The following is a 23,654-nucleotide window of genomic DNA, read 5'->3' on the forward strand; positions in this document are numbered from 1 at the left end:
GAAACCGTACCATAGCTTTATGTAAGGAACGGGTAAAAAAAATTATATACATTTTAAAAAGTTATATGCTTATAATATTTCCTTCCACTTTTAGTTCTTTAATCTTACTACTTTTTAAAGTCGGCACTAAACGGAATTCACCCTATCACTCTTATAAATTCGTTATTGACCTGAATGATGCATGCATGTTATTTTTCTAAAACATTTTGATCTTAATTTTTAATCAAAATACCAGAAACTTCCATTGAAATGACAGACTTCTCTCTGGTGGCATATATTAGGCCTCTTCAATCATTCAGTCCTCTTAAACCCACCCCTTTGGTACAACTGTCTGCAAGCTCGCATTTATATCTGCCTTCGTCCAGTTAACAACCAATAAATGGAACCAAGTCCCACTCTGAGCCTTATCGACCTTCTTAGTTCATTTTGCTATGAATGACAAAACACAAACCCTCCTACATTAAGGAACATTTATTTTTTCCATTCGTTAATTAAATACAGAGTGCAAATAGTTAAAGACTTTAAAATAACTGAACACTGAACATCGTACAAAGTTGGACAGAGTTTAGTACAGCTGGAGCTCTGCAGTCTGACAATCAGGTGCCCTAGAGAAGGACCACAAAGCTTGTCTTTAAACACCTACACGTATCCCTACAGTTCTGCAAAAAATTACAGTTACACATTTAGTAATAACATCTTCAAATTATCATTGTGCTCTAATACACAGAGAAGAACAAAAAAAATCCACAATTCAACTCGATATTAATAAGTATGTCTGTACACAGAGCCACTCTACCAGTGACGGTGAATTGAAGCGATTAATTGACATGGCAGCAGGAGATTATATGACAGGCATGATTTTCATTTGTGTCACATTTTACAGCAGGAAATATGCACTGCAAAATAAAGCAGAGAGGAAGAGCACTGCAGAGATAGCAAATATTTACTCAAGACTGGACTTCATGCACTTAAATCAGAAGCAATGGAAGAGAGAAGCACTGTGTGTGTCCCTCTGGTATATCTATAGCTCTACAATCGCCCACAAGGTGTCATTTATGTGAATCAGTGTTAGTTACTTATGCAGGGCTTCACCTGTGACTGGCAACCGTGTGTGGGGGTGGGGGGGGGGGGGGGGGGGGTGTTATTGGTGCCATTAACATGTTCTTTTTTTGTTGTTGATGCTTTTTTTGTATTATTCTTTGAGGTGACATTGGCCTCCTGTGTAGTTGGGGTCCTTCAGTGCTGGCAAAGTTGTAGATTTTACTGGCTATAGTGTTTACTTGTACAGAAGCGAAGAGAGTTTATTCCTTCTTTTTGGACCCAGGAACCTTTTCTCTAATCCTAAAAAGAAAACAGAAAATTAGGCAGGTTAATTTATATATATATATATATATATATATATATGTTTTTAGAAATTTTATATTTATACAGAACTCACTTTCCCATTATAGAGTTAACCTGGGTGCGCACCAGTCCTAAGTACTGATCAATCTGTGTCTGAAAGGGAGAAAATGAGTGTGAGGATTCACCATACACAATATGGATGTCAAAAGAATCAATACAAAAACAACTATACCAAAAGAAGTTTCTGCCATGGGGTGTAAAAAAAAAATCTGATTTAATTACCTGTGGCAGAATAAAAAAAGAATTGCAAGATATTAACTCAGAATTCTAAGAAAAGCTGAAAATTCTGAGTTTCTATCTCACAATTCTAAATTGCAAGTTTTTTTTTTTTTTTTTTTTTAATCCAGTGGCGGAAACGAGCTTCCATAATTGACTACTTTATTTTTGTTTTTTTACTAACTGTATTTGAATAGTTTATGGGATTGTTTGCTTAATTCTGAATTATAGGACTAACTTCAAAATGAAAGTTTTCATTTGATGTATCTTTTTAAAAATAAAGTTGCATGTTTAATAGCATATCACTCACAATTGATATTGAGTATCATGAAATTTCACTGGTATAGGAGTCAATATCCTAAGTTATGATATTGTGGCAAAACATGGACCCTAAAAAAGATAGTTGTGGGGATTGGGAAAACATTACCTGGTACTTCTCGTAAACCAGTGGCACGGTAAACATGGAAACCACCGCTAAAGAGAAAAAGACCAAGGAGAGATACAGTCAGGACAAATCAGCTGCGCTCCCAGAATGCTGTGTGATGTCACTTGATTAAAATTGTTTGAGGTTATAACACCCTGACCTACAGCAGTGTGTGTGTGTGTGACATGGCATTTTGAGTGTGTACTTAAGATTTGGATGGAAATCAGACAGCAGACACACAGCACAATAAAAACTGTTGAACATTTCTTAGAAAATCATTAAGAATCAACACTCATATAGGAGAATGGTTATCAACTTTTCATTTAAAATTCCAACTAGCTGACTCCACCCACTGGTTTAGAGCAGCAAAAATGTGTACTGTGTATACTAACTAATAATATTTCCCAATGTTACAGTTTATTTCTGTATATTTCATCAAATAAATGTAGCCTTGGTGAGCCTAAGGGAGTCTTTTACAAAACATTTTAAAATCTTACCAACCCTTAAGTTTTGGATGGTAGTGTGTGTTTGGCTGTTTTCTTACCCAGAATAAACAGGGTCAGGCCATTAAACAGAGCTCCAACATAGGTCAACAACCACATCAACACTGCAAACTAAACACACATATATAATGTCAAATTATCTTCACAGCTTTTAAATCTTTTAAAGGAGCACTCAATTACTCTTCCCTCTAACAAAATTAACAGCACTTACATATAATTAAAATTATGTAAACCTACATGTACGTGAGATGAAGACTTCAGTCATATTACTGGCCTAAACCTGCGGTTTTATTCTACATTGGGTGGGCGCCACTCATGGTTTAAAATCACATGAGCCGAATGCAACCCCAAAAATTATTGTCCACTTCTGGTTCCAAAATATGCCTGCAAATAGTTATTTCCTGTAACTAAAATCTTTTGTGTAATACTCCATGCCAATAGGTTTCAAGACCACTGTTCAACGAGTGAAACGAAATTAGTGAGTGCACCTTAAAAGTTATAACGAATTTGGCTTTTACATTGAAATTGTAATAGTATCTCCGAAAATTAGGGAAAGAAATATTCAGGAATGTAATGTTTATAAACTAGAATGTTTTTACCTTTATGGAATCGACCAGATCCTGAACCAGGAACAGCCTGCGAAGCTCCTTCATGGTGGAGTTGATGTACAGCTGAGTCTTATCCACATACTTACTGATCTGATCTGCAGACAGGGCGATCTCCACCTCCAGATAGGCCCTGAAAAGAGAGAAGCCACAAGAGTGAATGAGCAGATTCATTGCTCAATACGTACAGAGGTGAAAGACACAAATTGAGTGTTGGACTAACCTGAAGGGGTGGCCCTCGTCGGTTTTTTGCACTGCCTGCAGGACTGATTTGTAGATTCGGAAACTGATGGTGGCGAAGAGAACAGCCAGAGCGAGATACGCTATGACACTCACCACGCTGAACTGGGTTAAAGAGAACAGCAGCAGCAACAAGCTGCCGAACACCAGTCCGGACTGCTTCACATCCCGCCAATGTAACAGATCTACCACTGAAGAGGGGGAGAAAAATAAGTAGAAGTGTGATCAGAACAAGAACCGTGTCAGTTCTTATGTACGTTTGTGTACCAATTTTACAGTGAGAAATTACAGCATGAACCTGATTGGTCAGCATCATATCTGCACAATCACAGGTTGTGAGTTTCGCTTCACTTGTTCTATTTTAGTTCAGTAATTCTGCTCTGTAAAACATTATTTACGTAGCTATCACACATTAGCAGCTGTATAATATTTGTGTTACACTTATTATATAATAGGCAGCATTGGCCATTTACTCATCACTACTAAAAGGTCTCATCCACTATATGTTTACATGAAATATGACATTCCTGAAGAATTAACCTTTATTTCTATAGCACTTTATACAATATAGATTGTGTCAGCTTCACAGAGATAAAGGAAATAACAGAAACAATTATGAAAACTCTAAGATTTAGATTCTGTAGTAAAGCAGCTCTCAAAGACAATGGTGTCATTGTTTAGCTTAAGTTAGTTCAGATCAATGACTGTGCAGCAATGTTATTCATCTCAAATCAGTTCAATGTTAATTTAATTTAAATTCAATACCAGTGTCTATGTTGCAAGATGTGATTCAGCTATAAACCAGCTCTACAGAAAACAATAATGCCATTATCCAGCTTAATTCAGTTCAAGTTTTGGCAGTCAGTGTGGTCATATAGATGAATTACTTAAAGTTAAATGTCTTTTAGAACCCATCTAAGCAAGCCAGAAGGTGAAAGTGGAACCCTATCAGAATGTTCAATTAGTTTTACTAATTTCAAGAGAATTTCATAAAATTCTCTTTTGAAGTTTTTTCTTGACTGTATTCATCATGCATTTTCCATGAAGAGAACATGTGTAACCTTGAGGCTATCAGTTCACACCTGTCTACCTCTCACAGCACCTGTTGTCAACTTTTCTAACCCTAACCATCTGTGTGCACACTGTACTGGGTTAATTATTGTTGTTGGGTAAGACGGTACAAATAGTCGTGTTATCAGAAGTGCTGGAATATAATGACCACACACAAAGTGAGCTATGAGCCTTCACCATACTTACATAAACTTTTAGAAATATAGAAGTGGAATGGATAGGTGAATTTAAGGTTATAACTTTCATATTACAGGTTTGGTTTTGGCAAGTGCTAAAATAATAAAAGGCAAAGCCTAGCCAATGGTGAAATTATCAGCACTCTATATAGAGGAGATAAATTTATTTCTACAGTGTCACTACAGACGTGTACCATCTTAAATTACAGTGGTAATCGCCCTTGGCGCAACCTAATGTTAAGTGTCTTGCTCAAGGGTCACCCCTTGCAGGGTTCAAACCTTATGGTTACTGGCCCCAACATAGAAAACTACAACTACCATTCAAACCTATAAATTAGTCCCAATGTTCTCAAGGAGCAAGTCATTTTCCAAGTACTGGGAGCATGTAGTATATGCATTAAACAGATTAAAACCAATCACACTCAATGGCCAAAAATCATTTTCAAAACACAGTGCTCTGTCTTGCTCTTAAGTGCCAATCCTTCCACAGAAACTCAAAACCTTCTGGAGCTTGTATTTGCTATTGATGTGAATGATGAAGAAATAACATATTGTACTTATCTGGCATGCTGCTTTCCATATAATATTTAGCAGGCAAATATCAAATTGTTACAGTGCCGGATGCTGATTGGTCAATATAGAGTTCTAGCCATGCTAAGGTACACAAACTACTGTTCAAATGTTTTGGATCTGTAAGAATTTTTAAGGTTTTTAAAGAAGCCTCTTATACTCATCAAAGCAGCATAAGTAAAAACTGTAATATTATGAAATATTACAATTTAAAATACCAGTTTTTTCATTTTAATGGATTTTCAAAACATAACTTATTCCTGAGATGGCAAAGCTGAATTTTCAGCAGCCATAACTTCAATATTCAGTGTCACACGATTCTTCAGAAATCATTCTAATATGTTGATTCACTGCTTAGCTGCTCAACAAGCATTATCAATGTTTAAAGCAGTTATATGTTTTGTGGAAACCGTGACTTTTTTTTCAGAATTCTTTGATGAATAGCAAGTTTTATTTGAATCTGAAGATTTTGTTTTTTATAGCTACATTTGATCAATTGAAAGCATCTTGCTAATTAAAATTACCCATTTTTTAACTTAGTAGTGTATATAGTAACAGCTGTTTGGTCAGTGTTGACCCATTCATTTTTTGACCCATCCATTTGGTCACCCAAAGAGAATTTCTTTGCATTCTTGTAAGCAAGTTCTTTCTAATTATTATGATACTTCACAACCAAGCAAGTGTGTAAGATGGTGGACAGGTTTCAAGCACTGTAAACTAGCCTAGGTTTTTCTTCTCTAACTGCTGGAAGAAAACACATTTCACCTTTCCATCCAAATATCACATAGACAACACAAGTAGAACTTGTTGCCATGAGAACCAGCAGATTGAGATCTCTGAATCATCTCTTCAGTCTCTGCGGCAAGCGAGAGCTCCCTGTAACTTCTGTTTGCTTTCTTTTTTAGCACCTATATTTTTACACCTTTAGCTGCTGCTTCAGAAGAAACTGTTACACACTCACAGAAGCTGGTCTGTCACACTCTAGCGTGTGCACGACATCTGTAGTCCCCTGTGTGATTCTCCCATCAGTCCCGCTGGGCTAAATTTAGCCTGGCAGAGCTTAGAGGAGGGCAGAAATATCGGCCATTTTTATCGAGTCCATTTGACTTATCGTTGAACACAACACAGTTTTTTTATAATTTCTTATGGTTTCTAATCAATAATAATGTAAAACAAAAAATACAAAAAACTTTAACATAACTATTAAACTATAACCTTTGATGATGATACTTGCCTGCTCTGACAAATCCTTCAGTTAACAAACTCTAAATAGAACAAGACTAAAAATAGCAACGTTCACACTCTTTTTCCTAACACACACCTTAAAGTATTTAGTTAACCAAAGCAGACTGATATAAGACTATTGTTTAAGGATATCCAGTAGTTAGGTGACTTAACATGGGCTCTAAAATCACATATGGACACTAAAGCACCACTAAATTCCCTTCCATCCATCAAAACCAGTGACATCTGTAGTTAATTCAATCACTATGAACTACAGTCTCAGAGATCCCTGATTTTCATCTAAAACACCAAAGCTAGCAGAAGACAGAGAGAGCTACTGACCTGAAGCACCCATGACTGCAGACAGCAAGAAAAAGAGAGAGAGACAGTGAGTAGGAACGCACACAAAAGGAGAGAGAGAAAGGCAGAGAATTAGAGGGAGGGGGACCGGCTCATACTACCATTGGCTAATAATGGACACACACACACATTCATACAGCATACAGGGTGACAAATAGCCCAGACTGAAACACAAACACAGCCAAAAAAATATCACAATTATGTGTGACCCTTTTGCAGAACCTATTTAATCCACCTTGTTTCATACATCCTATGAGTGTGTGTGAGAAGAGAAAGAAAGGGGGCAGCAGCGGTTGCTATAGATACAGTGTTCCAGTTTCCTTTACACACATTGCTTAGGGGGCCAGCTTAAAATAAGAAGGTAGTGGTGGGGGGTAATTGTGTGCGTGTGTGCTGGTGTTTAAATGTCGGAGTGTAATTATAGCATCAGAGATGCACATCCAGCTTGACAACCAGGCTAACATTATATCCAACCATTCATTTCCTGAATGAAAGGTCATTGCCACATGGAGAATGGCAGTTGAATTCTGGAAGTAAAAATCACATTCATTTTTTCCATAGGGGTTTCGATTTTTAAGGATAACTTATAAAGCTTAAAAAACAGACCTGCTGTGAGCTTCAAGGTTGTTAATCAATGGCATATGCCACTAGCTTGCATTATTTCACCTTTTTTTTTTTATAATTGTGTTCAACAGCACACATTCTGGTGAAAAACTACATTACCCATGGTTCTGTAAAAAAAACGGCATCAAATCAGAAAATCAAAACAAGCTGCAAAACTTAAAGAACTGTAAATTATCTAGCTATTCTCACTACGCTCTCAAACGACTTAAATGTGTATGCATATTTTGCAACAGTTGTAAAATATGTTGTACGCAATCGACATCTTTAAATTAATATTTCTCCATATTTTGTGTTCAAAGTCACAATTTGTATTTATATTAATCATATTTGCAATGCTCCATGGGATTGTAGTTCATTTTCTCATTAAAGTTGTTAAGTACACAGTCTTGTACCTTTGTCTTTTTATATTAAAATAGTTTTTTCCTTCAAATCAAATTTTGTAATATTGTGATTCACCTTGTAGCTGTTTGGTTTGATTCACGGCTTATAACTTTTAAGCAAAGACTTTTTAAAAATCCCTAAGGGAAATATTAATGGGAAGCAAGGCAGCTGAAAAAGTTTGGGACTAAAAGCCTAAATGTTCAATCAAAATGGTTGAATAACTTAATATACTGTTGTAGCGCATCATAAAAAGATTGTTTTAATCAGATAGCAAAATGCTAAGCTAGTACACGAAGCTATGAAATGCATCCGGGACTAGAAAGGGACTTCACAATGCACTACATTCCCACTGGACTTTATTTTTGACTTTCCATGTACATTTTCACTCCCTGTCTATCTTAGTTGACCTTGCCACCACAATTAAAAATGAAAATGAAATTTCATCACTTGTATGACTTTCTTTATTCTGCCAAACACAAAATAAGATATTTTGAAGAATGCTGGAAACCAAGATTGACTTCCACAGTAAGGACAAAAAAAAAAATCTCAAAATACCTTCTTTTACACTCCAGAGTAAGAATGTCGTGCAAGTTTATGCAACACAACACAAGGGTGAGTAAATGATGTCAGAATTTTCTGTTTTTGGTCAAATCTCTTTAAAACAAGTTGACAGTGCCTTAGTCTTCCCTGAATCAACATGAATGCTGTTTTTTTTTACATTTTGTGCCAGTTTAAGTTTTAATCAGGGTTGGTAGTAGCTTATTGGTTAATGATCTGGGCTGCTGACACAAAAATCTCAAAAATAGGTGACCCAGGCGCCAGAGTTAGTGCGATTACAATCCTGGTACTCATACATTGTGCTCCTAATCAAGACCCCATACAACACACACAAGCCTGGAAATTCCAGAGCTAAACAGGAAATGGAATCCAGCCCCACCAAACGATAGAAATATAATTGAAATCTGGAGGGAATATATATTCCTAATGTTTCACTGATTGGTTACGCATAACAGGGAAGGGGTGTGTCAAGCTGATTTGAGGCAGAAAAACAGATGCCTCTATATTTATGAAAACAAAATAACTAAACACTGATACTGTACCCTTGAATTGAAAATACACGTCCATTCAAAAGTCTACTAAGCTAAACTCCAGCATCCCAGATCTTGCATATTTCAGGTAAATCTAAGGTAAATCAGGTAAACCACTTCATATTTTGTTTTTATTTATAGCAATTATTTTATTTAATTACTTAATTTCCTAATATAGATAAATGTATGTAGATGAGTTCAAATAAAGCACCATCTTCATGCCTGTGAGTGGTTAAAAAATACAAGCACTGAATGTTTTATATATTTATGTTGCTTTATGCATGTCTCTGTGTGTATGAGAATGCAGTGAGATGCATCTAGACTCTAGAGAGTTTGTTATGAATCATCAAAAAACAAGAAATGATTTCAGAGTGATGTCATACGATCGTGCAGGGAAAATGTGATGTCATACAAATAGCATAAATATAGAGACAAACTGAGTAGAGTATCAATGTATGTTTGTGCTGTTAAACGATCATGAGTAGAATTTCTAAATTGTTTAAACATAATGCTATGAATGAATTCAAGATATATCTACTATGCATTAGTTTAAAAGGTCCTACACATATCTAGACACCAGAATATAATATAAATCCTTATGTGGACCCAATTTTCACACTCTAAAAAATGCTGGGCTAAATACAACCCAGTGCTGGATAATCTATGGACAAACCCAGCAATTGGGTTGTTTTGACCCCAGGGTGTGTCCATATTTTACCCAGCATTTTTTAGAGTGCAGTTGACCCATGTCAAAACAACCACCCAGAATACTCAAGCAACGTCCTAGAAACCATTAAGAACACCTTATACTGAGAACATTGTCAGGCCAATTATAATGTTGTGAATTTTGCACCAAATTACAGACAGTAGTTTCAGCAAACACAATCATACAAATACTGTAGTTTTACAAACACAGACTGCCAACACTCACACAATGCAGTCCCCATAAATGGAGTGCCTGCACTCCCTCCCAACACCATTTATCTGGGTGGACATTTAAAATGTGCCTGTCAATGTACTAGAATAGCCTAGAGAATCCTGTTTGTTTTTCTTTGAAAAATATCCTAGCTCACAATTTCTTAGTCTTGCATGCCCTCCCTCTTTCGTTCTCCAGGTATCATGAATGCCTGTTGAAGAGAATGATGTAATCAGGATGGGTGTGACCTGGTTGCCATAGCGACAGCCTCATCCAGCGCTGCTGTAACTGCGAATGAAGATAAAAAAAAACAGCCTGAACTCTGTTCCGTGGCAAACGAAGCCTAATCTAACGGCACAGCGGGGTTACCATATCAGCATTACTATGAAGCAGACAGACCACCTGCCATCCCCCATCCCAAAACAGATCCCTCTCCCCTCTTCTCTTTGTCCCGCCGGCTTCATGTAAAACGCAAAACCTAATACACGCTCAAATATACAGCATAAAACACACAAGGCGTTGAAAAATGAATACCACAAAAAAACGGTTTTATACAGACAAACACGAAATCTGTACCCTGCCCTCTCCAGCTGCTCCAGGTGCACTCTTTCTTCCCTTTATCCATGTCTGTCGTTTCACTCCCAGCTGTCGTCTTTCTCTTTTCCCTTTCGCAGATCTTATATCTTCCCGAGACCCACTATCTCACGCGTCCGAACGGCATGAATGGCCAGAAAGGAGAGAAGAGAGCAGAGGAGAGGAGAGACAAGCTACTGCTATTTAGTGAGAAAACGGACAGAGAGAAAGAGAGGGAGAGGCGCTGCTCTGCTGGATGAAACCGTAAACACTGCAGCCTCCACCGCAGAGAGCGGAGCGTACCATATGCAACGCCCGGGGGTTCAGATCAAAGAGGCCCCACCCCAACAAACCTAATACATAAACATTAGTGAGGTCACGTGATATTGTTGTCGGTTCAAAATGGGGGGAGTCTGCTGGGTTTTTTCTTGCTTTTTTATTTTATTGCATTCAGACTTTAAAAGAATAGAAGGCTAACATTTGTGAAAATAAATATTCTTACGAACTGAGTGAAATTATAGTGAAAATGATATTAATTTTGTCACACACATACATGAGTGTTGTTAATAATATTATATTTATATTTATTATACTAATTGTTAATATAACATTAATTACATTAATAATTAGTATATATTAATATAATATTAATTATATTATATATGGGATAAATAGGAATAACTCAATTTAAACATTTCATTATTTTTGGAAAGTTCACAGTTGTGTGTAAATTAATGAATTATTGTAGATTTGTTTTTATGTTGTTAAGTAATAATAATAATAATAATGGTGATGATGAAGAATTTGCACAATGATATTTCTGAATCAATAAACACTGTTCTAAGGCATTTCAACAGAAAGAACCGACACAAGGAAAGCAAACTTGTGCATGTGTTCATGCGTCGGTACGTGCGAGTAGGTCTGGTATAAGATGATTTCAGTCTTGGCTTATTCATTTTCATCATCTTCTTCTGTTTCCCTCAGCATCTTCTCTCCATGGTAACAGCTTAAGCTCCCTCTCTCTCGTGTTACTATGGCAACAGGCTGATCTGTGCTGATCCAGATAGTCTCAGAATTGCAGTGTAATGTAGAGCGTTGTTGTTTTAATGTTTTAATATCACCACATTAAAAACACCAACCTGTTCACACGAAGACATACTTTAGCACTACTGTGCTCTGTTGGTAATGTTCTTATGAAGTTTTTCAATGATAAAAACCCAAGGCTTTGTTACATAAACCGGCGGTCTCTCTCGCCCTCTGCAGGTGATTTACGGCAGCGCTGCCGTAAAGGCGTTGACCTCTTTTCTAACATTCCAGAACCTTCAGTTTCAATCACCAGACAATGAATGGGATACATCTGTGTTAAAATGCAATCCACAACATTAGACTTACATATTGCCTATCTATTATAAAACATCTTTGTCAATTTATCTGTAGCTGCCTGCAATTTTGTGATATAAGAAATTAATGAATAAAGGAAGCAATATAGCAAATTAATATTTAATCGACTGCTATTCCTTCAGACAAAATGAAGAAAAGCACTTCATAATGCTTGAAGCATCATACGTGCACTGCCCCCATTTTACAAGAGGATTATATAAAAAACTGTTTACAACAAGAGAGTCTGCTTCTCTAGAACGAACCACTTGATCCAAAACAGTTCATAATATGTTCTAATGTTCATTCCTCCCACTGCTGTCACGAATTCATGTCAGTCAGGTTCACGTAAACACAGAGAGACAGATTTACTCCTGAGATGAGCATGTTAAGAGCTGTGTTCTGCTTCTGGACTTTCATGAACACAACAGAATATTTTCTCACTCCTGCTATGAAAGTGCAAATAAAGGATTACAGTTTTATTAATGGGCCTACAGAAGATTTATTACGAGCAACAGCAGTACGTTTCAATTTAAATGTTGTTTAAATGTGCAACCTTAAAGGGGTTAAAAAAATAATGACCTGCACAGTTCAGATCTGCAATATCTTTTGGGTCAGTGAACATCATTGCTTGAGCTTTTTTGCTTTTTCTTTGTTATTTTGAAGTTATGTAAATAAGACACAGAGCAGTTGTTTAAACCCACCACTAGAGGGAGATTATCCCCTTAATTCAGCCTCAGTCGACCCCAGAAAAGAGTGGATCTGCCTGTGGCTGTGTGCCTGGTGAGTCAATGACTTCACAAGCAGCATGTTTGTATGAAGGTACTTCACAATGAAACTGATTTCATACCAGCTTTCAAGGGGCACTCTCAGAAAGAAAAGGTACAAAAGCTATCACCGGGACAGTACCCTTTCAAAGGGTACAAAAATGCACCGTTTAGGTACTAATATGTACACTTTAGAAACAAATATGTACCTTAAAGCATCTAAAATGCAACATTTTGGGGTAAATAAGGTACAAAGGTGTACCTTTTGAAAGGATACCATTCCAAGTGACAGCTTTTGTACCTTTTTTTCTGAGAGTGTGTAATGATGCTTAATGATCTCAAATAAATTCTTGTGAGCTTTTGTGATAAAAAAAACATTTAATGACTAAATGGTGAATTTATTGCCAGAAATCTGAACATTTATGAATTAATTTACTCCATTGAATCATAAACCTATGCTGCTTTCAAAATAATAACAGATCTTAGACAGCATCTTAGACAGGATGTTACACAAATACTGGATGTTCTTTAATGCCTTACGTAAAGGCTGTTGTTTGTGCTTTTGGACAGTCATTCTCTCTCAGACTCTCCACCACTGAATCAAATTAGTCCTTGCAACATAAGCAGGCTTTTCTAATTAAACTTTTATGGAAAACACCAGCTGTGACAATAGTCTGCTCAGCACTGCTTCCTCTGAGCATTGTAGAATTATGAATTGGCATGACTACGCATTCAAAGAACAGACGATAAAGAATGAGATCAATGAGCTGAGTTACAAAACAAAGAAACTTGTGACTTGAATGAATATTTTGGATTCAATACAATAAAAATTAAGGTTCGTTTTGATTATATATTACAGAAATGGTCTCTTGTAAATCATACTGTGTTTCTGATTGATTCAGACTGTAATTAGCTGTTTTGAAATGTAAGTCATTAATTTTGGGGGTCAGGCTATACATTATCTGTGCCATATGTTTAATTCACTATAAGAGACGACTCATAAGAGTGCTTTGTTTGTGAATCTGAACTAGTATACAACCCAACAGAAATACATTTCTTGCCATTATTTTGTGGTTCATGTTTTTTATTGCATCACATTCAAAACAGACTGTGAACTCTTATTCAACACTCAAGTGAAATATGACTTTTTCCTTTTGACTTTTGTCTGGCATGACACTTTTGCAAAAGGGAAAAGATTATGCTAATTAGATTATACTATTAATACATAATTTCTGAATGATCTACATAAGTAAACTACTGATTAAGTAAACTCGTGTTGCTTTAAAGCTGCTATAATCATAACATCTATTTAAAATTGTTTTTGTTTTGAGATGCCATTTGGTGATAAACAGGAGGTGAGCTGGTACTCCCACATCATCACATTATCACTTCATGACACTCACCACCTCTCATCACAGCTGTCAGGCAGTGGATGTTCTCAGCGTCACAGTGCTAAAGTTAGCTTGCTTCCAAACCTGCAATCATCTAGAAAAGTGGTTCTCAAGCTTTTTGACTTCAAGGCTCCCACTATGTCCAACACAATATTTGAACGTCCCTCGCATTGGCTATTAGAGGTATTTCCTCTGGCATTTTACTTGTTGATACTGGGAATGTTAACATAGCAAGGTAATTAAACATGATTTGATTTCAATAACAGTTATTGAGGGGGAAAAGAAATATGATGTCAGTTTGCATCTGGATTTTTTTGTGTTTTCAGCATTTCAGTAAGCTTAATTGGAAGTTAAAAGCAGCCTTAGGATCAAAAATCAATTTTGTGTACTGACTAATTGAAAAAAGTTACTGTCCATAAATATTTCTTAAAAACTGTATTATGCATTAGTTTCATTTTAAAATGTCTTATTTAAAAAAAACATTCTATGATGGTAAATTTAGCTAATCACTATAGTGGCAAAGTATACCCATAGTGATTTTTCACTTGAATTTTCATTTTGGTGGGTTAATATGAGAAAACTCTAATAAATGATGCCAAAAGAAAAAAAAAACTTAGGCATCCTGGATAAATTTCAAAGGGTAAATATTTTTTACAATTTGATCTAAACCATTATGTTATAGTAAATGCATTTAATTTACTCTCCATAGGCAATTCTGACTCACATTAACGAGTGAGTTTCTCTTATAAAAACTGTTATTGTAGTAGTATTTACAATTATATTGCTTATTAATTTTTAATTAGCTTTTATTTTTATATTTAAATTTTTCATGTTTCAGTAATTTTAATATGCTTTTGTCATTTTTATTTTTTTTTATTTTCTAATTAGCTTAAGTTAGGTTTTTTCATCTAATATTTAATATTTTCTTTCTGTTATTTCAGCTTTATTTCAATAGACAAATGCTTTTTAATTAGTCATAGTTATCAATAACAGTGCTGCTTAGTAAGAATAATGCAATGCCTCTTACCTTTCTGTCTGTTGATGCTTTGGAGGAACAGGGACAGATCAGCCTCTTTCTCTGTGGTGGAACTCACAATACTGCTTTTGCTTTTATTCTCCTTCTCCTGACTGGAATGCTGCTCTGGAGTTGCTGTTGACGTTCCCATTACTGCAGGCCTGGGTTTGGTGGACCAGCTGTCCTCTGGTTGCGGCTTAGGCTTCTCAACAGGTACGACTTTCTCTTTTTCCTTCTCTTTCTCTGTTTCTCTCAAGGTGCTAGCTGGGGGGTCGGTGAAGGGAGAGGCCGTAGCGCAGGAAGTCGTAATAGGCTTAGAAGATGTGATGTCTGTGGTCAGGGGAGAAGATATTTCTGGAGGTTTTGGGGCAGAATATTCCTGCTCCCTCTTGGGACTTTCCTCAGAAGCTGATTCGATTAGCAGGTCGCTGTCGAGCTCCGCCTCCCTTTCCTCTCTTAACAGACTGTAGAGTGGTGGGTTGCTGGATTGACCAAAGCCCCCCTTGGAACCCACAGAGAGGTCAAATGGGTTACTAGCACTGACCTTGTTTGTTTGTGGCTTGTCAAATGGGTTACTAGCTTTATCAGTAGCAGATGTGTAGCTGGGCTGCTCAAATGGGTTGCTTGCTTGACTGAATCCGCCTTTTGCGGGCGGGGTCTTAGATGTCAGGTCATATATTGGCGAATCAGGTTCTTCAGCCACTTGCTCAATTTCTGAATCTCCAGACTCATCTCCACTGCCTTGAAGGTCTTGAGCCCACTGGGACGAGGGTTTGGCTGAGCTGTTGATGTCCTGGGCTTCAGGAAGTTTGGGATGAGAGCTGATGCTGCTGGAATCTTGGGTGGAGCTCACCGACTTCATTCCTGCAGGCTGGAACAGCACATCAGATGGAGACTCTCGACCTGGAAAAAGAGAAAAGTGACAGAAATGTCAGAATTCAAGAACAACTAAAATATGAGAGAAAGATTATAATACATACGTATTAATTATATACTGAAATAAATGGCAAAATTTTAAATGATTAGGTGGTATTAGAGATAATAGCATGACTATAGATCAGTATTTTTTCTGCTTGCAATAATCAGTTTACTTAACTAAATAAATAAAATAAAAATATTCATATGAAAATTATCTGTCTATTAGCTGGTATTAGAGTGTTAGATCTATCTGTCTGTCTGTCTGTTAGATGTTAGAGGCAAGACTATAACCCTACAGATCAGAGTTTTTTCTATCTATCTATCTATCTATCTATCTATCTATCTATCTATCTATCTATCTATCTATCTATTTATCTATCTATCTATCTATCTATCTATCTATCTATCTATCTATCTATCTATCTATCTATCTATCTATCTATCTATCTATCTATCTATCTATCTATCTATCTATCTGTCTATTTGTCTGTCTGCCTGTCTGTCTGTCTGCCTTTCTGTCTGTCTCTGTCTGTTAGATGATATTAGAGGCAAGACATATATCAATCCATCTATCTTTAACTACCATTACATTTTGACACTTTTTAAACTTTCAAACTAGGCTTGACAGCTTTTCTAATGAGAAAATAGTTACATTCATTTCAATCTATTCAATCTAATTATAAAAATTCAATCTAATTATACTCCCTTACTTTCAAACGCTTTCAAACCGCAATCTGCTTGCTACTTTAATTTGAATTAAATTCAAATACAGAAATGTATTTGGAAAATAAAAGGCTTTCTCAATTCAACTTTGAATGGTGCAGCCGGTACATCACAAGGGAGAGGAATCTACCTGTAGGGGAGTGGTTAGGGGAGTGGTTAGCTGAGGAGGCTGCACTGTCATCCTCTGGTTCTGACAGTGTTACTGTGGGAAGACCCTGCTGACCGAAACTGAGCACACTCTCTCTCTCGGACATGCCCCCTTGTGGAGACACTCTCACCGGCTGGGACTCTGTCGTAACCGTGATCTTTACAGGACTGGCACTCTGTGGCGTTTCCATCCTACGGTAAGATCGGTAATCTGCCATCTCTTCATCCGAAGGATCCTCCACGTATGGGAATGAGTGCTGCCCACCGGCCGACCCCTGACTCTTCATCCCTGTATCCTCAGATCCAAGGGGGCTCTTGTCCATATAGCGACCCAGATCAAAGGGGTCGTGGCTGGATTCTTTATTTTCCTTTTCCTGAATCTTAGGTTTGAAATCCTGAATGTCATCTTCGTCTTCTTCGTCATCATCTTCGTCATCTCCATAGCCAGACATGAGAGGCTGCTGCTTGTTCTTGGCACTGCCCACACTACCAAAATCACAGAGGTCATCCCCCATGTCCATGTAGCTGTAATGGTCAGTCTTGTGTGAGCCCTGCAGGGTCGTCTGATGGTCTGAGGGGTCACCTGGGGTCATGCCGATGCCGGAGTCGGTCCCGGTAGGAGCAGGTGGAGAACGGTTGCCCTCAGTGGAGAAGAGAGAGGCACCATCATTAAAAGGATTAGAGGAGAAATTTGAGGAAAGGAGAGAGGTGTACAGATCGCCCTCTTCTGATGATGACTTCATAAACATGTCAGACAGAGAGTCACCTAGAGAGAGAGAGAGAGAGAGAGAGAGAACATAATTTTTTTTTTATTAGTAATGGAAATCAATGGATGGAAAAAAAAATGGAAATGGAAAACTGTTTTTTTTTCTTTTTAATTATTTAGTTGTTTTTGGTACAAATTATTGGATGTAAAAATATTTGCATGGTGTTTGTTTCCGTTATTGGGTCTTAAATGTGTGTATTTTTGTGCTAATGCACATAAAACAACATAATAAAATAATAATGTTTATTCATATGGTAATATGCATTCAAAGATTAGATTTTTTGTTTTTTCAAAAAGCAAAAATGCATGGTATGGTACTCATGGATTGATTTTTAATCTAATAATCCCTTATGATATCTGGGTGGGGGTGGGGGTATGAATGCAGGGTCTAAGTCTGAATGGGTTAATCGTGATTTAATATATTTGTTTAGTATAAAGTTTATCTGCGTAGAATTCACTAATGACAATAATATATAAAATATGTTAGAAGAGCTCTTCATATAATACTTTAAAGCACATAGATGCTTAAAGCCTCTCAATTTTGCCTATACAGGCACAGCCGACTCCCTGCTGAGGCCTGTGCAGGAACCAGAAGTCAGATTTACTACATTTAGATAAATAGATGCTCATGGACTTTTAGAGTAGATTTAGAGTATATTTGGGCATCTGCATATGAAGTGAAGAAAAGGCAATAGACAAAGACATAGCCCTAGAAGTGATGTAAATCTGATTCCCACTGGACTAAGAGGAAAAGCAGATAGCAAGTGATATTCAGACTGGTTGGATACTGTGAACACTACACAGCTGGAAACATCTGCTCTGTCTCTGTGAAATCAGTCGAGTCTTAAGAGGATTAATGAAAGTTGGACAACGAACCCTGTAACTGTTACATCTCCAATAACACATGCACATCAGCCTGTGCTAAAATTATTGAAGGAAATAACATCATAATGGACCAATGGCTAACTGCAGTTTTGAGAAAGGAATGATGCGATTCCAAAATCTATCATGCCATCTTGCTGTCGCAGCTTATACAGACAGCTGTCTTCTAAGGCAGCATAGCAGTGTTGTTATTGTTGACTATATATTGACTATATTGTTGAAAATATTACAAGTCATCTTCAGCAATTGAAATAAAGCTGAGATAAAATAGAAATATTAGATTAAAATACAACTTAAATAAAAAATAATGCTGTAAATAATAAGCTCATGATGAACCAATACTAAAATAGAAAATAATATCTCACATACAAATATTGGGAAAAACAGTCACTTTTTAATCAGATCAAACTGTTTTCATAAATCCTTTTCAGTACCGAATTAAGTACGATTACATTTATTATCAATATATCTGTCTATTCCTCCACCAACTTTGATATATTTTTTAACACTGAAAAGTGCATTATGGAATTGCCTTCTCAATTTTTGTTTGTGCGCTAAATGTGGGAATATCAGACAAATGTGTATGGATCTGTATTCAGTGACAGCCTGTTTTTTCAGCAAACCTTGGTTCTGGTACATTCATTTCAACCATAGACATTTAAAAAATTCAGAAAACAGAATTCTAAACTACAGACCAAAACAGCCACAAAGTGAAAAAGTTTTTTGACAAAGAAAATTTGTTTTATGGGCGTGGCTGAATTCGATATAGCATCCTAAATGTACCATTTTAGCCATATCTTTATATAGTTAAAGTAGTATGCTATTCTGAATTCAGCCAGTGACTCGATCACATCATTTGCAATGCTTGCTGGGAGTAGGCGGACACTGCTGAGCTCTTTTGGCAAGACTCACATTTCCATGGTAACAGTGACTTCTCTGATTGTTGGAGGATTATGGGTAGTGTAGTTCTTTGCCGGAAATTAAGGGGACAGCAGACTCAAAAATTAAAATTTGGTGCAGACTCTAATACCATTCCAAACCTGCATGACTTCCATTCTTCTGTGGAATATAAGACATTGTGAAAAATGACTGTTTTGTGGTCCATACAGTGAAAGTAATTGGGGTCCAATACTGTTTGGACTTCTTTTGTGTTCTGTAGAATAAATAAAGTCATACAGGTTTAGAATGACATGAAGCTGAGTAAATAATAGAGTATTGATAGGAAAAAACATTATTTTACAATTAAACTGAAATCACGTTGACTTGTCTGCCACCATTTTACAGCCTCAAAATTCTAGGTAGATCTGTCTTGAAAGGTTTATACAATCAGTTTCTCTACAGCGTTGCGCTCTATTCGAGTTGTCCTTGTATGTTGACCGCCTTTGGCTGAAAGTGACAGAAGGAATAGCCTTTTCACATTCATCCCGAACTGTTTGTTGATCTCACTCGGCCTCTCTCTCTCATGCCCGAGTGACTTTGTGAATGCAGACAGACAGTACACACCAGCATTCCTCCTCGTCTAGGCCTTTCCCCTCAGCGTATTAGCCAGACAGAGAGAGAGACAGGCAGTCAGAAGTGGATTATGGTGGACATATTGACATGCGTGAGCCATGTTACTAATGGTATATTCAGAGTTATGGGATTTCTGTAGTGTTGAGCTGCTCACCACGTGGACAGATCTTTTTCCAGCCTGTCTTTTAAAGAGCCCTGAGCTCACTGGCTTGGCTACTGTATAAAGACCGTGCGATGTCTCACTCTCACTCAGCCTATAAATAGACCTCCCTCTGTTTATTTAAAAAGGGAGAATGCTAAAGACGGAGCCAACTACAGCCCAAACTGACATTGTATGAAAGACAGGAAGAGCAAGAGAGAGAGAGAGGGTGAGAGGAAGGGAAGGGAAGAAACAAGAACCTTACCATAGCCAGACTGTGAAAGAGAGAGAAAGAATCTTTGTGTGAGTGCATTTGAATGTGTTTAAGAAAATATGCGTATTTGGGCTTGTGTCCATGAGAGGAGGAAAGACTTTGTGTGTGTATGTGTGTGTATGTGCAAGAGTGTGTGTTAAAGCTGTACGGGGGAGCTGAGGGATTTCAGGCCCTGGCTCATGAATATTTGAGCATGTGAGAGAGACCGTGCATGGGCGTATGTGTGCATGCAGTTTCCCCATAGCTAATAATAGCACTCTGAGCCATAATGGCGGTTCAATCAGACTCTTAATGGACCAAAGAGCACCTGCAGATGCAGAAAATGACAATTAGCAAAAGGAAAAAGCCATGAAAGCGAGCTGCGATGGCTTTCTGTATAAAAGTTTGAAAGCATGCGTGTGTCTTTCACCTTATATATTTTACATGCTATGTGTGTGATAGGCTGTAGTCACATGTATCCACTCTGAAAGGGTTTCTATAGATACATCGCCACTTTATCTGTCACATTGATCCATAGAAACACTAAAAGCACATTAAGCGCTGCAGCATGTGGTACAATTAAAGTACCACTATGAGTGCTTGGAAGTCTATCTCTGAATCTCCGATCATGTACACTTCCTTTTTGATAAGGTTCTATGTTTTATAATTGTCTGGTATCAAATCCACATTATTGTCTGAGGTTTAGGAATCAGCCAGACCATCTCATCTAATAAACTCAATGTTATTTTTTGTTACGGTCAGTTAGGATTTAGCTTAGCAGCTTAGAAATACTCAGAAAAAAAAAGTTCACTGAAAAAAAGAGAAAAACTCTTTAGCTTTACTATGCAGGATAATAATTTCTTCATAAAATGTTGTTCATAGCATCAAAATAAGGTTGAAGCAACATCATTTATGGCAATAACAAACTTTACCCAACATGCTTTCATAAATGTTGATATCCTGAACTAATATGAGTCTGGGATATACCTTTCTTCCACTCCTCTTTGTTTTATTAACCACACCATACTCGAGAAAACTCTAATGCACTCTCTAATATCTATAATACTCCCTAATATCGATAATATACTCATCTGTAAAATAGTGGTGCACTCAGTCATTTTTGTTTATGCAGTAGGACCAGCTAATATGGTGGTTATGTTTGAAATGTAAGCTTGCCTTGAAGAAATGTGAAGTTCACAGTCAGTCACAATTAATTTATTCAGTATGCAAATGTGTCCAATAATAGGGGTTTACCCAGACAAAATGAGCACTATTTGGCTGGTCATGTGATCTCAACATGGTGGCCCCCCTGAGATGGTGCTCCATGTAAAATAGATTAGGCTACTGATGTTACTGGAGTCGTCATTTCAGAGGATATCATTTTCAAGTACTACTCATTTATTTCTTTGTAGAACTTATTTCTTTGTGCACTTTTAAGGTCAGAGTCAACAAATCAGATGTAAATGACAACATTACAGTTTATATTGAAATATATAAAATCTTTTTTTTAAGTTTATTGTACTACAGAAGGTTGAATCAGCAGGGCTGACAACACACTCTCGTTGTATTTTTTTTAATAGTTTTTTGTTTTCGTGATTTCTTATGATTTCAGTCATATGTCTTCATACGATCTGCTTACACCCCACTGACAGGTTAGGTTTGGGGTGGACCTTTTCCTTACAAAACACATTGTTTGAGTTCATACAAAACTGCCACCATGTGATATAATTTACATTTTCTTATTAGACTGGGTTGGGTCTGGCTGTGAAACTGCTGTTGTCAATACTGTCATATTGAGACGTTTTAATAGTCTGGCTATGTGCTGCATGAAAAGGTTTATGAGAAGGGTGGACAATGCCCAATTATTGAGCCATACCCTGTGATTTAGAACAGTGAGACAGGCTGAGGAGAAAGAGGGCAGAGAGACAGACAGTGAGCACAAAGACAAAGAAATGATGATTACATTATTGTGGCTTTATGAACACACATCATGATCCTAAGAGTTCAGTCATCATGATTGCTTAATTCCAAACGCATCAGAGAGCAACATGAGAATGTTTTGTTTGTTTTATTGTGTGTGTCGTTTGTTTGATCGTGTTATTTGAACTACCACGGTTGCCTGGAGCGCACTGTGCGTCTGTGTATGCAGAGACATCCATGCGCTGTCACACCCATGGCCTGGCCTGTCTCTCTATTCATCTCCAATTCATCATCAGCAGCAGCTTTTGCTTCTGCTTTTCTTTAATCGCCGGCACGGGTGTCACCGCTAAAACACAATGCGAAATTATAAAAAGCCCAAATTTACCTGTAGATGCAGTTTCCATGGCAACGCCGCTTCCTTCAAAGGGATGGAATTGTTGCTTGGGCGCGTGCAGATCGTCCCGCATCTCGTCGAAACGGGGCCCTGCGCTCCCAAACATCCCGTTCTTCTCCTCCTCCTCCTCCTCGAACCATTTCCCATCCAAACCCGGCCCCTCGCTCGAATTGGCGGACATGCTTGCAGTAATCGCGCGCAGAGAGTTTGTTCGGAAGCGAGAACGATAGTGTGAGATCGCAGAAGAGACTGAAAGATGTGACGCTTAATATGGCCGATCCTGACCGATGCTTCCCGTCTCGCAGCAGCGGAGCCTGTGGCTTGATGTGTTTGGTTCAGTGTCTCGGAGCTGACGTCACTGTATCTGTGCGGCTCGCGGTTGGCACGGATTTAGGACGGAGAGCGACATTCCGGTTAGAGGACGGTCCGTGTGCCACGGGCGTGGTTCTAGCTACCTCACAGTTCACACAATACGCACGCTAGGCTACATTTAAGTTTGTTTTTTTTTTAAATACACTTCAGCGCAAAAATACATTCAGCGATGAATGGACGTCTTCATATGACTTTTTCCTGATTATTGCGGACAGAAATGACTGAATTCGCAGTTGTTGTTCCCCAAAATAGTGGGAACAACAATAATAATTTTGATTAGCCATTAGTAAATTTATTTTTATATTATTTATGATTTATTTTAATATTTTATATATTAATGAGCTGTTTGTCAATATTTATCCTCTACCCAGTTTACATTTAGTCATTTAGACGCTTTTATCCAAAGCGACTTAAAAATGAGGACACTAGAAACAATCAAAACCAACAAAAGAGCAACAATATGCAAGCGCTATGACAAGTCTTGATTAAAGCAATACACGTAGCAAGTTTTTTTTTTTTTGTGAAAGAAAACAAAATAGGGATTTTTTTTTTTTTTTTTTTTTTTTTGCTGAAATGGGATAAAATTGGTTAAATTTAGATTTATTTTATTTCTTCAGAATGATGAGTTGCTTTATTTCTAAATGCTCCACCCTCTCCATTGGCTGTCGTTGTGTTGTGCTCTGAGGGTTTGGGGCATAGACTG

At 37.3% G+C, this 23,654-nt stretch overlaps 1 protein-coding gene across 3 annotated transcripts; it reads right to left on the bottom strand.

Moving 5' to 3' along the window:
• Positions 1-456: 456 nt before the first annotated feature.
• Positions 457-23,062, bottom strand: LOC306884655 (reticulon-1-A-like). 3 transcript variants are annotated; one of them, XM_079440717.1, is made up of 9 exons: positions 22,571-23,062; positions 16,697-17,479; positions 14,938-15,828; positions 3,376-3,583; positions 3,147-3,285; positions 2,589-2,658; positions 2,048-2,094; positions 1,439-1,497; positions 457-1,341 (listed from the first exon to the last, which is right to left on the bottom strand). In XM_079440717.1, exons 1-9 carry the CDS (start codon positions 22,758-22,760, stop codon positions 1,302-1,304), a joined length of 2,427 nt encoding a protein of 808 aa, XP_079296843.1. In that variant the 5' UTR covers positions 22,761-23,062; the 3' UTR covers positions 457-1,301. The 3 variants fall into 3 exon arrangements, with proteins under 3 accessions (XP_079296843.1, XP_079296844.1, XP_079296845.1); XM_079440718.1 differs by lacking the exons at positions 14,938-15,828; positions 16,697-17,479; positions 22,571-23,062 and adding an exon at positions 10,379-10,705; XM_079440719.1 differs by lacking the exons at positions 14,938-15,828; positions 16,697-17,479; positions 22,571-23,062 and adding an exon at positions 6,776-6,839.
• Between the last annotated feature and the right edge of the window lie 592 nt (positions 23,063-23,654).

This window comes from Barbus barbus (genome assembly GCF_936440315.1).
Source record: "Barbus barbus genome assembly, chromosome: 18".
Taxonomy (NCBI): domain Eukaryota; kingdom Metazoa; phylum Chordata; class Actinopteri; order Cypriniformes; family Cyprinidae; genus Barbus; species Barbus barbus.

What these genes read in the sequence shown, in the direction of transcription:
- LOC306884655 (XM_079440717.1), bottom strand. Translation starts at nt 22,760, where the DNA reads ATGTCCGCCAATTCGAGCGAGGGGCCGGGTTTGGATGGGAAATGGTTC. An exon ending in ATCTGGTCGATTCCATAAAG is followed by an intron (nt 2,659 to 3,146) that starts GTAAAAACATTC and finishes ATGTGTGTTTAG; the next exon opens with TTTGCAGTGTTGATGTGGTT. An exon ending in CCTGACCCTGTTTATTCTGG is followed by an intron (nt 2,095 to 2,588) that starts GTAAGAAAACAG and finishes TTTTCTCTTTAG; the next exon opens with CGGTGGTTTCCATGTTTACC.